Here is a 13,519-nt window from a genome sequence, read left to right on the forward strand (position 1 = left end):
AGGCTAAAATGGTGGCATCAGTAAAAAGAGAACTAGACCTATTTATTTGGAGAGTGCTTCATCTCAGGAAGCCATGTGGGTTTGTACGATGGAGTATTAGGGCCACACATGAAGGAAAAACATATTTTTGCCATGACGAGATTAAACTCGACATGCCGACTTTAAAGTCGCCATGTCAACATTAAACTCGACATTTCGAGAATAAAGTTGAAATGTAATATCGACTTTAATGTCGCCATGTCGACATTAAACTCAACATTTCGAGAATAAAGTTGAAATATCATGTCGACTTTAATCTCGACGTGTCGACATTAAACTCAACATTTTGAGAATAAAGTTAGTTTGGAGAGAACGACCGCTCGGGACGATTGAAAGGGAGGACGAATGAAACAATGCAACAAGTGCAACAATGATTCAGAGTGTTCGAGTGCAACAATGATTAGACATAGGTCTATATCATGTGGACAAAACATAGAACATATTAACCTACGTTGCTCAGCCAAATACTTTGCTGTTAGGTCCTTATCACGGAGTTACAGGCGATAAATGCGATGGTCAAAAGTAGCCTAAACGTCATAGCGGTTTATTTATTTATTGTAGGCCTATTATTAAAGTGTTGTTCTAAACATTTAGTTGTTGCATCTAAATGTTCAACTTCATGCTTATGCACTAGAGGCATACTAGGCGCTCTCCCCAATCCTAGACTTTCACGTTGCTTGTTTGTAATGGATGCAAAACAGCCCATTGCTGAATGTCTATGGAGGGACGAATGAAGCTGTCCTCCCGACCACCCCATGTAGGCTAGTAGCCTACTTGCACACATATGCACACAAAGTGCATAAATAAAGTGCATGGACACATATTCTCTCACGGGATTAAAATAGTATATATGCTTAGGCTATACCTGTGTTTCTAGCCTCCTACAGGCTCGATTGCAGGTGAGACATGGAAAAGCAGTTTTAGAAAAATGAGTTTTGCCATGTTATCCTATGGAGAGTGACGCCCGTGGGTCAAGGGCAGTTATTTTATTGTTAGGGCAGTTATTACTTTTCTAGCTATTTAGCCTAAACGGCATAGTATTTCCATAAACCCGAGACAGCACTTCACGATGACGGCAATGATAGTTAACAGACAAGACGCAATCTATCTAAATATCTGCAATCTATCTGAAATAACACCTATTTGAAGCCCATTTTTCATGTAATATATTGTGTATTAGTGTAGGCTACATAGCTTAAACTGTGTAGGCTATGTTTAAACAGTAGGGCCTATTATTGAAGTTTAATGTCAGCATGTCGACTTTAAAGTCGACACGCCGAAATTAAAGTAGATATGATATTTCAACTTTATTCTCGAAATGTCGAAGTTTAATGTCGAAATGTCGACTTTAAAGTCAACATGTCGAAGTTTAATCTCGCCATGGCAAACATATTTTTTCTCTTCATGTGTGGCCCTAATACTCCGTCGTAGGGTTTGCCATAGGCTTACAGATGGAAGAACTTGATGGACATGAATGCACAGACAGCGTCCACCATTTTCTTATGGATTAGCCGCACAAAAGAACATCTGTGGGATGAGATGTTTTGTCAATAGGAGTCATCTCCGTTTACTCTGGCTTGTTAGAGCAGTTGTCATTTTGTAACTTTTATCTAAGGAGGTTTAACTTAAGTAGGCTTTTGATGTAGGCCTACACAAACTACCTCGAAACAAAGCAGTTACTGAAAGTAGGCCTAGTAAACACCTCTCTTCATACACAACCTATTTTACAGTCTATGTACACAACCTGTCTTTACTTGCTCAGATGATTGTGATTTGTGAATTTGGCAACAATACACTATGATACAACCTTCACAACCTGTGTAGACATGTTTTGTATGCCTGTTTATAAACTGTGGAAGCCTACTTAGATATGAAAGAATATGCAGCTTCCATTTGAGAGTGATGACTGACCTTCAACACATCCAGCCTTGTGAGCCTCCAGCCACAGAAACACTTTATACAGATACAATGAGTAAGATTAGGGCACTGTGATACCGAGGTGAAGTTAGTTTGATATTTGATATTCGGAGATTGGACAGATATTCATTTTTTTTTTTAATGCGGCCGGTTTCACCCCGTGTTTGCAGACAATGTACAAACAGATGACCTGTATACTTGCTCCCAGCCGACCTACCTAGGGACCGTCTATAAAGTACTTTCAATACTTGTCAGGGGAGTCTGATGAGTCCCATATAGGATAACTATTCTGCATTGGTTTGGAGTCACTAGGTCATATGGCTTGGGAGGTATTGAAAAAAGGAGTCTGTTTCTTTCTATGAAATAATGCATTTTCTTTAAAATATTCATATAAAATACAGTGTGCATACAGTGACTATAAAAAGAGGTGTGTCTGATGAGTCTCATAAAGGATAACTATTCTGCATTGGTTTGGAGTCACTAGGTCATATGGCTTGGGAGGTATTGAAAAAAAGGAGTCTGTTTCTTATATGAAATAATGTATTTTCTTTAAAAAATCATATAAAATACAGCATGCATTCAAAATAAAAAAGAGGTGTGTCTGATGAGTCCCATATAGGATAACTATTCTGCATTGGTTTGGAGTCACTAGGTCATATGGCTTGGGAGGTATTGAAAAAAGGAGTCTGTTTCTTTCTATGAAATAATGCATTTTCTTTAAAATATTCATATAAAATACAGTGTGCATACAGTGACTATAGAAAGAGGTGTGTCTGATGAGTCCCATATAGGATAACTATTCTGCATTGGTTTGGAGTCACTAGGTCACATGATGTCAAAGCTATTGACAAAAAAGACTATGAAGGTAATTCAGAAGGTACTTTATAGACAGTCCCTAAGTAGGTCGGCTGGGAGCAACAGGTCATCTGTTTGTACATTTTCTGCAAACACGGGGTGAAACCGGCTGCATTAAATTGAATATCTGTCGAATATCCGAATATCAAATATCAAACTAACTTCACCTCGGTCACAATAATTAGGGCCCGACGCTGCTAAATAACAAATACTGATGTGCAGTCCAGTATTTTTCAGTCTCTTTTCAAAGTTCAAAGTCAAAGTCAAAGTCAAAGTCAGCTTTATTGTCAATTTCTTCACATGTTCGAGACATACAAAGAGATCGAAATTACGTTTCTCACTATCCCACGGTGAAGACAAGACATATTTTACCAATTTAAGTCCACAGACAAACATAACATTCAAGTAAACAAAAAGTAAGTAAATAAGTAAATAAGAGGGCACATATAATAATGAAAAAACATAAGAGCAGCAAAATTTGGTTGAAATTGTGCATAGACAGTCAATAAAATACTAGTGCAAAGTCAGGCCAATAAAAGGCTTGGGTAGTTCTGTTTGACCTAAGTAAGAAAGTTACGTTGCGAACTGCATGTAAATTGAAAGAATTAGTACAGGAAGCTAAACCAAGAGTGGGAGTGTAGTTTGGTTTATTTTTAGCCACCTTAATTGAATGTGTACTTCAAATAAGAGGAATGTAAAAGGTCACTTCTTTCCCTCACACATTTTTATTGCTGGAAAAAAACCCTGGCCAAGCCAAGTCAATCCAACATAACCTTGTTGGATGACTGGTCCGACAAACAAATTCCCTGTGGTCTGCCAAGTTAAGCTAAAGTAAACTTATTTAGCAGCCCTTGTGCGGCCTGCAGCTAGGCCTAAAGTCGTTCACTGTTAAAGTCCTGCCTGGCATGAAGGGGAACTTTGTGGGAAAACCGGGAGGAATGTTGGGAAGCGAACCAATCAGAATCCCAGGAAAGCACCACACATCTGTGTGTCTAAGCATGTAAGGAACAGACCACTCCCCCTGACTACACCCAGTTAAGATTTACCAGGTTACAGCCGTAACCATATGCTGGTTAAGGGAGTTCTTCTCACCATGTGGAGAATTTTCATTGCTGTCATCACTGAACAGTATTACAACAAGCTGTCCAGTTGCTGAAGAAGCCCAGTATGTTCAATGGGAAAACTGCTCAGGGGAATGTGACACTCTGCTGCCCTCTGCAGGACAAATGTATAACTACACATTTTATGAGGCCAGCTGCCACAAGTATTGCCCTGAGTTAACCTGTGAGTGTTGAACAATGTCTCATGCGAAAGATAAACACAACCTGGAAATAAACCGCTCATATCGCTGCTGTTAGATACCAAGAGCACAATTCATGAAAATAACATCCTAGAGCAGGGGTTCCCAACCTTTCTTGGCAGGTGACCCCCAGGTATTTTGATGTTGCAAAACATTAGCGACCCCAAGCATTCACATCTTGTGAGAGTGCGCATCTCATCTCTGCTGTAACTTCCAGTCGAGAGCGGTATTTTGAATTTCAAGTATGATTACATTGCTTGATCTTCATCAAAGATCTCATGCGGGCTGTAAAATGTATATTTATATAGCTAGATTGTAGGATCCATTCTAGTTTCATGAGGTTTTTAATATATATATATATATATATATATATATATATATATATATATATTATTATTATTTAATGTATATTCTTATGTAATGTACTGGTCAATTTTAAGATACCCAGTATCTCAGCCATCCCATTCAGGTGACCCCACATGGGGTCCCGAGCCCAAGGTTGGGAAACAGCAAAGAAGTTCAGTGAAGTTAAGTGATCATGTATATCTTTATTTGAAAACTATTTCAGGACAACCACATTCTCTTTTGTACAATATTTACACATACACAGATAAAAACAAACAAAACTATCTCGAACAGCCTTACACACGTAAAGTAGGTATGAAGAGACCGCTGTTAAGCTGCAGTTATCAAGTTAACAGTTATCAAGTGGTAGTGCAGTTATTAACAGTTATCAAGTGGTAGTGATACAAGTAGTCATCAAATGACTGACACACACATTTCACACCTTACACAAGGGCTTCCTGGGCAGTACTGATACTCTGTAGACCTAATGAAACCTGGATGATGATGATGACAAGAATTGGTTTGTTGCTCAGAACAGTTTGATAATGAATGACGAGTATACTTTTGTGCTTGTACTTCTTACTACAAAAGGAAACTACATAAAAGATGGTGGTTGATCCCCTTAACCAGTCTGGACAATCAAGCTGAACATGCATCAGAGTCCATTAGGGTGTTCTGGTAAATGAGTTCCAGTTCAGCTACTATTCTATACAGCTAATTTAAAGAAAAAAAATAATTAAAAAAAACAGCTTCAGTGAATCCGTCTAATCAGCGACTGTGGACATGCAGTTGTTGGTGCACAGCACTCTAATTGCCATTGGTTAGATATTTTGCACTTGGCCAGAACAAACATGTTAGAAGGCCATGGTTAATTAAACTTTATAAAGAAGAAAATTGTTGTCTCACAAGAGCGCCTGTCAGAGTTAAAACCTTTGCTGGATACTTGCTTTGCCAAACATTTCAACACTGCCTTACTGGGCACAAGAGAACCTCTATGATGCACTTCAAGCCATAGCAGAGTCCTTCGGGTTACCATGGTTGGAAACAAACAGTCAGAACACTGTGATTTACTAACCCACGCATACACACTTGCTGCAGTCATAAACAAATCTGCCCCTCTGTGTGTCCAGCCGTGTTTGCAACACATGGGAATATTCCATGCATCCTCTTGCCAGAGGACCTTTTCTGTAAACAAACCCAATCCAGCACCAGCTCTGTGGGCACTACATGCAGTCCATTACAGGTTGCCTTATAATCTCCAGATATTACTATTACATGTGGTTCAGTGAATTTGTTCATTTAAAAAAAATTTTGTAGTGGTCAAAACATCAGTCAGGGGTGCTTATGTGACATATAAAGAACACTGTTCACAATGATAACGACTGAAATTGAAAAATAAACAGGTGGACAAATGACGTTCTTCCTGGAATATGCACAAAGCTCTTTTAACACACTCTCATACACACACACACAGACAAACACACACACACACACACACAAACCTACACTCACTTACAAAATAACGACTACTTGTGTCAAAAACAAAAACAAAACAAAAATGCACACAGAATAGTTTTTTTTCGATAGCTCTAAACAACATTAGTGTACAGCTGGGCGGCATTTTGTGATTCATCATTTCACATGCTTAATCTCATCTCTCCTTAGGTGTGGCACATTCCTTTTTTAAAGATGTCTGCTACAAAAGCTACTTAAACATGTATCTTATGCATGCAGTAGTCCACTACAAAAGGAAGGGATATACCCATCTCACGTCATACCAAAAATACAAAATGACTCCAGACACTCAAGACACACTCATAAATAGTGTAAATAAATAAGCTTATATTCATAAAATATCCCCCAAAAAAGATAAATTGTGCAATTTACAGTTCATAATAATCACAATTATTGGCAGTAAGTATGGCTACTGTGAATTAGAAAGAAGACACTGATTCATGACTGAATGTCCTGTCGCTATATCGGAAGTTTTTAAGGCAACACTATAGTAGAAGGAAACATCTGTGCTACAACTGATCAACAAAAGCAGTCTGCTACACTGTACATGCCTGGTCACAAATCACTTGGAAGAGTCAAGCTCTTTTGTTTTCTCTACCTACAGATCAGGGACAAGGGCGGCACACCGACCCACCGAATCTCACATTACAAGAGAGAAAGAGAGAGAGTTCATATAAATTGCGGCATGCAGATACATGTAGTGTGTTACTCTAGTCTAGAGCAAACCGTGTAGTGTTCATGTAAATAGTAGCCTTTTAACTTTGGTCATTCAGTACAATGTCCTTATTTTCTTCCCATATGAGTAATTTAATGGTTACTCAAATGCTTATTCCCTGATAGCGTAGTGTGCCCTGTGAACTCCTGTCCTGTCCTGTCCTGTCTGAGGGGAGGAGGTGACTTGAGGACTCTTTTGTGGAGGATTTAAAAATGTACCCGGCTGGGCTGAGGGGCTGAGCGCAGCAAGGAGGCTTTTGCAAATGAGAAGGCCCAAGTGCAGAAAGCCTCCTAAAGCTGAAAAGGCTGTTTGTTAATATCATTGTCCTTGTTAAGTCTATACTGTGTTAGCGAGAATATAGGGTTGTGTAATTAAGACATATCAAGCTATCAAACTATCCCACTAAAATCATACTGAACTCAACTACTGAAATGGCAGCATTTCAGGTCATGCTCAGCAGCAGTTCTTGTGATATCCTGGACAGAAACATCACAGGGCAAGATACTGTTTATGGTGATGCACCACAAATCAAACAACAACAAAAAAGAAAACAACACTTCTTATTTACTGTGTACACGTGGCGATGTTCCCTATTCAAAAAAGAATATTGTAAAAAGGCATTAAAACTGTGATGTGTGTGGTGATGTAATTTCCAACAAGGCTTAGGTGTTCTTTCCTGACGGCAGCTGGGGTTGATGGGAAAGTAAACTCGATGTTTGGCACGTCCGTTGTCGCCGCGCGTGAGTCCGACCACCCTCGGGCTCCTCACATCTTCCTGTTTCGGCGGCCCAGGTTGTAGTAGTATGACAGAGTGACCGTGAGGAAGAGCAGACGGCTGAGGAGGAGGAGAATGGCTGAGTTGGAGAAAAGGCCCAGTTCTATGAGAGTGATGGAGGTCACTGAAGAGTCAAGAAAAAGATGCACATTTAGTTTAGTTTAAGGCCTTAATAATAATGCCACATAAGGCCAACGCAATCCGCTTTCATGTAATGTCGATACAACTCCCCACACCAGCATCGCACTTTGCCACCGCTGCCGTGTAGATTACGATTCAGTGCTATTTTGTCGGCTCCCCTGCATAAAATCCATTGTTCATCCAGTGTTTACCAGTTACAAACGTCGATGCTGATGTGCGTGGCAAGTGACGGCACAACTGTAGCCAGTTTTAAATCTAGACTTAAGACCAAACTGTTCTCAGATGCTTTCTGCTAACTGCACAGAGTTACAAATTCTAAATATGCCTTTATAATTATTCTACCTGGTCTTTTATTACTTTTTTACTACTTTTGCCTTTGTTTTTGCTTACTAATTATTCTTTATTTTTAAATGATTTTACCTTGTGTTTTCTTTTTATTATGATCTTTACCTTTTGAACTATTCTTTGACTATATTGCCCTTCTATGCCTTTATTTGTTATTATTGTTTGGTTTTGTTTATGTAAAGCACATTGAATGACCTCTGTGTATGTGTGACAGAGTGCAGCGCATCGGTCACGCGGACAAAGGCAGTTTTCCCGCTGCAGCATAAACAATGACTTTTGTTGGAATGAATATGAAAGCCTATGTATTACGATATGTGTCTGGTTGTAATATTGATTGAGGACATGTGAAGTTGTGTGTGTTTAAGACCTGCTGTGTGTCAAAGAGCAAAGGTAATTCCACATGGGAACATGTTTATGTGAGTGTATGTACGGGAAATGAAGACGCAATATGCGTCGGGCCGACTGTAGCATATTCTATCTGTACGGTAATGTAAGCGATAAGCGCGCATTTTTAACATCAATGCTTACTAGCCGATAGTGAGAAATGTTAGGTCTGTATGTGGAGATCTGTATTAACATGCTTACCTGGTTGCCTGCTTGTAGTGTCTTCCGGGTAATGGGAGCAAACTGAGGTGCATGGCACGGAGAACTTTTGTGCGTTCTTTTCGCGCTTTGAAGTGAGAAGCGCTCATTGGAGCAAGGGTGTCTAGACGGTTTATATTTGTTTCCTTAATGAGGTTTTGTTGGGCATGATAGTAAGTGCACATGAATGTTTCTTAGTAATGTGTATTGCCTGGATGTTGTGTTATCATCCAAAATATGGTGCGTATGCGTTAACTGATTTATATCGTTACATGATGGAGACCTGTGTTTTAAATGGGGGCTGTTTAGCTCAGACGGGAGATTCCTCTGTAGCTAGAGGTCATGCCAAAAGACCTCAGAGGTAGGCCTAGTTATGCGTGGGCATCGTCCCGGTGTTTATTTCTTATTTTGAATAAATGCTTTGTTTGTTTGTTTGTCATCATTGTTTTGTTTTTGTATTAACCTGCCGGCAGTCTAACAAAAAAATAATAATAAAAGAAAAGGCTTTTGACTACAACGCAGCATTTGTACATCCTTCAGTCTGAGCCACCATCCGCTCGGGCGCACTCCTTTACCTTATGAAATGCGCTATATAAATAAAGGCGTTGGCCTTTAGGGCTACATGTTATTGTGAAATGAGCATTTTACTGAGATACTGTGCCTACAAAAAAAAAAAAAAAAAAAAAAGTTAAAACTTTATCTGGATTTGTTGTTATTTTTTCATGAAAGACTACATTTTAATTGCATGTTACTATATGTAATCAGGATTTATGTTTTTAGGATGTAAAAGCTCCCCAACACAGCACTTTTTAAGATATTATATAGCTATTATAGTAAGCACTGGCACATTGAAAAACACGATTCTGTCTCTCAAGACTTTATTATTATTGACAATGAACTCTGCATGCAGGTATGATCTAACCACCACACCTCCATTCTATACTTGTACCTTAGCCTGCTAACTGTACTCATTAGAGAGTGCTGCCTGTAGGCTGGATACTGTGAAGGTTCTTGTTGGCAAGTCAACATGTGCTACCAAAATCACCACAAGAGGGCGATGTTGCTCCTAGGGAAGTCCAGTCCAAATCAAAAGACCCAGGTGTAAGGGGGTCACATTAGAGTCTCATTCAAGCATGTAGGAATGCACTGAGATATACCCATGGCACCTCACCTATAAACTGGATGGCAAAGTAACAGGCTTCGCTCAGCAGGGTCCACTGGAGAATGACCTTCTCAGTGGTGTACAGCCCATTCCACATAATGAGGGAGAGACCTGTGGAGGTCACATATACACACACACACACACACACACACACACACACACACACACACACACACACACACACACACACACACACACACAGCAGTAGAGGGTCAGAGGTAAGAGTGACAGACACAGAGGGGTCATGGGAAAGCCAAAGTGGTGTGTGACAAACTCAAGGTCTAGTTGCTTACAGATATTCTGTGAATGTCTCAGTCCATCGGTCACACTCTGCGGTGTTTTTTCCTCCCTAGATCACACCCTGCCATTTGGCTTCCTTGTGCTGCCCAGGGGATGCGCCCTGTTTGCCTGCCCCCCCCACAGTAATACTGATTGATCGGGTGTCAACAACAACAACTGAGGAGGCGGTACGTGTAGTGGAGGAATGATGTAATCAAATTCACATTCAAAAGTAAAATCAGCACTCACTGATGCACTTATTCTTACTGTACTCTACCTTTTTTAAATTGTCCTATAATTGTTGAGAGAATTGCTTTGTTGTTAGTCGCTTTGGTTAAAAATGAGTCAGCCAAATGTAACGTAATGTAATGTAGTCACTGGGGGCACTGAAAATTGCACTGAAAATACCCATGTTCTCCATCTAGAGCTGTGGGTGTGTTCTATCTCCATAGTCATGTTCTCCACCTAGAGCCGTGGGTGTGTTCTATCTCCACAGGCATGTTCTCCACCTATGTGTGTGGGTGTGTTCTATCTTGAAGCGGATTCAGCGACAAGGGTAAACAAAGGGAGTGGGGGTGAGCAAGAACACAGTTACTATTTGTGTGTGCGTGTCTGTGTGAGGGAAAGAAAAAGGACTGAGTGTGGAATGCATGTGTGTGTGAGCGAGCGCGCGCGAGAGAGAGGGAGAGATAGAGAAACCATGAAAGAGAGAGGGACAGAGAGAAAGAAAGAAAGAAAGAAAGAGAAAGAGAGAGAGAAAGAGAGGGAGAGAGGCTTAACTGGACAGGAATGTTGACGCTTCTGGCAAAAAGTGACCTCCCCACCACCTCACTCCTCGGTGCTCTACCTTCATCTATGAAAATCCCACACAATCTGCGTGGTTCCCTTAAAGCCCTCAAACGCAGCACGCCTTCGAGCTGCCACTGCAGCAGCACTAAGGCTTAGTTAAAAGCCCTAAGCACTCACAACAGCCTCACCTCACTCTGCCTCTTCCACAGTCTGAGAGACAGGGGAATTATGGCTTCCAAAACATCCTTTTTCATCTTCTCTGTGTATGCTTGTGTTTGTGTGTGTGTGTGTGTGTGTGTGTGTGTGTGTGTGTGTCAGGCTTGTGCAAAATTCCATGATTGAATTGAAACTTGATTCAATTCTTGAATTTCACTGGCATTTCAATTGTGGTAGCAAACAGGAAGCAGAATTGCAATTAATTGTGCACAACCCTGGTGTGTGTGTGGGTGTGTGTGTTGGTGTGTGTGTGTGGGTGGGTGTCTGCCTTCGTTTCTCACATGAGCACACATAGACAGATGCACAGATGTACAGAGTGAGAAAGACTAAGAAAGCGAGAGAAAGCAAGAACATGTGTGAGAGAGAGTGTAAGAGAGTGAGAGAGAGAGAGAAAGAGACCGAGCGATAGAAAAAGAGGGCTCATTGTCTGGCTGATGACAGTGGCGTACAGATGCAGGATTTCATGTGTAATTAAAAGAGTGAGTGGCATGGAGCATTTTCATCTGGAGGAATACTCCACCTCCCTCATTCTGCAGGCCACCCTCGCCCCCACCCCCACCCCCTCCACCTCCTCCCAGCCCCCCTCGCCTCAGCATAGAGCCTACAGTGTGGGCCATCATATAAGAAGTATATTGTGTGCCTTTTGAATGGGAGTGAGGAAATGATGGTGTCTGTGTATGGGATTATGTGTCTCCAGTCAGACAGAGCTCTGTGTACAATATTCAGACTCAAATCAAAGAGTGGCTTCATCCAAACCACAGAGAACCTCGCTTGTGTGGCTGACAAAGGAGGAGAGAGCTGGACAGTGATGGGGAGGGGGGCAAAGAGAGACAACAGATAAGTGAGAGGAACTGGTAAGACACACAGACAAAGAGAGAGAGAACGAGAGAAAGAGAGGGGGAGAGAGAAAGAGAGAAAAAAAGAGCGAGAGAAAGAGTGAGAGAAAGGAAGAGATAATGGAAGAGAGAACAAAAGAGATCTTACTGAGCAGGGCTCCTCCGTAGAGACGTACAGAGAGACTCGTGGCTGTTTGCTCCTCTTCAAACACAATTTCATACAGCTGACTAGGGACCGTAAGGGCCTACAGGTATACAGGGAACACACAAACACACACACACACACACACACACACACAGTCAATCACAAACTACAACAACTATCGCATTCATATGAGCTTGTCCATGTTGAAAGTCAATGACAGCCATTCATCTCATTGTCATACATCATTAACCCAGTGAAACTACAATGTGGCTCAGTCACTGAACTTAGTCAGCTGACCTGAATGAGTCTATATTCAGTACATTATACAGACAAGGGCTGTGGGGGTCTGGGTCCGCAGGGCGCTATGATGCTGACGTAATCATTTTCATTTACAATTATTCATTTAGCAAACGCTTTTATCCAAAGCAACTTATGAACATGAGGAATAACAGTCAAGCTACAATGCAGAGGAGAACTTAGGTAGGATTTAATACTGCATCAATCAATACTATTACTAGAGGAATTAATACTGCATCAATCAATACTATTACTAGAGGATGAGAGTACGAGTAATCACACCCACCCCACACATCTTTAAAAATAAATAAATACATTAATAAAATGCAACACTCTCTCAGTTATCAGCCCCCTCTCCAGTCCCCTCCAGCAGCCCGCGAGGAGGAATCGCCGGTACTAGCATAGCGCTCCGATCCCCTCTGACCACCTGCTCACTGTCTCTCCAGCGCAGCCTAATGAGGCAGACTGAACGCCTGGCGCTGCCACGTCTCCCGCAGGTGCACGCGCCCTGGCGGGGAGCGCTCCGCCCGATCCCCCCGTCCCCGCCACTCTGTCCTCGCCCTTCTCACCGCCACACTCACCATGAGGGCCACGGCTGTGAAGACCACCGCGGAGAAGAGGATCCACGGCCTGCAGGAGAGGACACACTGTTACGCTCGATACCCATCGGAGGCAGCAGCAGCAGCACAGACGTGCATTATTGAGTGCCTCGTGGGCTGCTCCAGAGAAAGACACAGTACCCAAGGCCACGGCATTGCGTTTTGCACGTCTGAATGACATTCTTTTTGGTTTCAGAAACTAAGCAGGACCACAGGACGTTAAGGACATCACATTGTTTTCATTGAGATCTTCTTTACAGATACATCCCATAAATCATTCACAACAAGCAATGGCAAAGGAGGTAGTTCATTATTTATTTGGGCTAACTACGTACTGCCATGTTCTTGTCTGATGGCTGGGTACATTACTGCCTGAGTTAACATTTGAATAGACCAGTTGTGAGTCAGTTATGAAGTCCTATATATAAACCTGACAAGGCTTGATTAAGGAGACAAAATATCTTCAGTAATGCAATTCAATAATATATTATCCATGCACAAAGAGGTACAGTACATACTGTCATTTTAATTACTGTTTAATTAAGTAGACTTTTTAACAAGATTATTGCAGAGAGACCTGCAGGCTAAACATTAGTTTCAGGACCTAAATGGCCTCTGATCAGCAGGCTGACTAGATGCTTCTCCGGCACCTGTAGAAGCAACACTA

The 13,519-nt window shown here is 41.4% G+C and overlaps 1 protein-coding gene across 3 annotated transcripts in view; it reads right to left on the reverse strand.

The window, feature by feature from the left end:
• Nucleotides 1–4,639: 4,639 nt before the first annotated feature.
• Nucleotides 4,640–13,519, reverse strand: part of LOC125303567 (tumor protein p53-inducible protein 11-like) — a 54,276-nt gene continuing 45,396 nt past the window's right edge. For all 3 annotated transcript variants that reach the window (XM_048257381.1, XM_048257380.1, XM_048257379.1), the window contains 4 exons: nucleotides 12,835–12,883; nucleotides 11,960–12,056; nucleotides 9,701–9,802; nucleotides 4,640–7,585 (listed from right to left, as the gene is read on the reverse strand). In XM_048257381.1, coding sequence (XP_048113338.1) covers nucleotides 7,452–7,585; nucleotides 9,701–9,802; nucleotides 11,960–12,056; nucleotides 12,835–12,883 — 382 coding nt within the window. In that variant the 3' untranslated portion in view covers nucleotides 4,640–7,451. The remainder of the gene's footprint in view (nucleotides 7,586–9,700; nucleotides 9,803–11,959; nucleotides 12,057–12,834; nucleotides 12,884–13,519) is intronic.

This window comes from Alosa alosa, chromosome 11 (genome assembly GCF_017589495.1).
Source record: "Alosa alosa isolate M-15738 ecotype Scorff River chromosome 11, AALO_Geno_1.1, whole genome shotgun sequence".
Classification (NCBI taxonomy): domain Eukaryota; kingdom Metazoa; phylum Chordata; class Actinopteri; order Clupeiformes; family Clupeidae; genus Alosa; species Alosa alosa.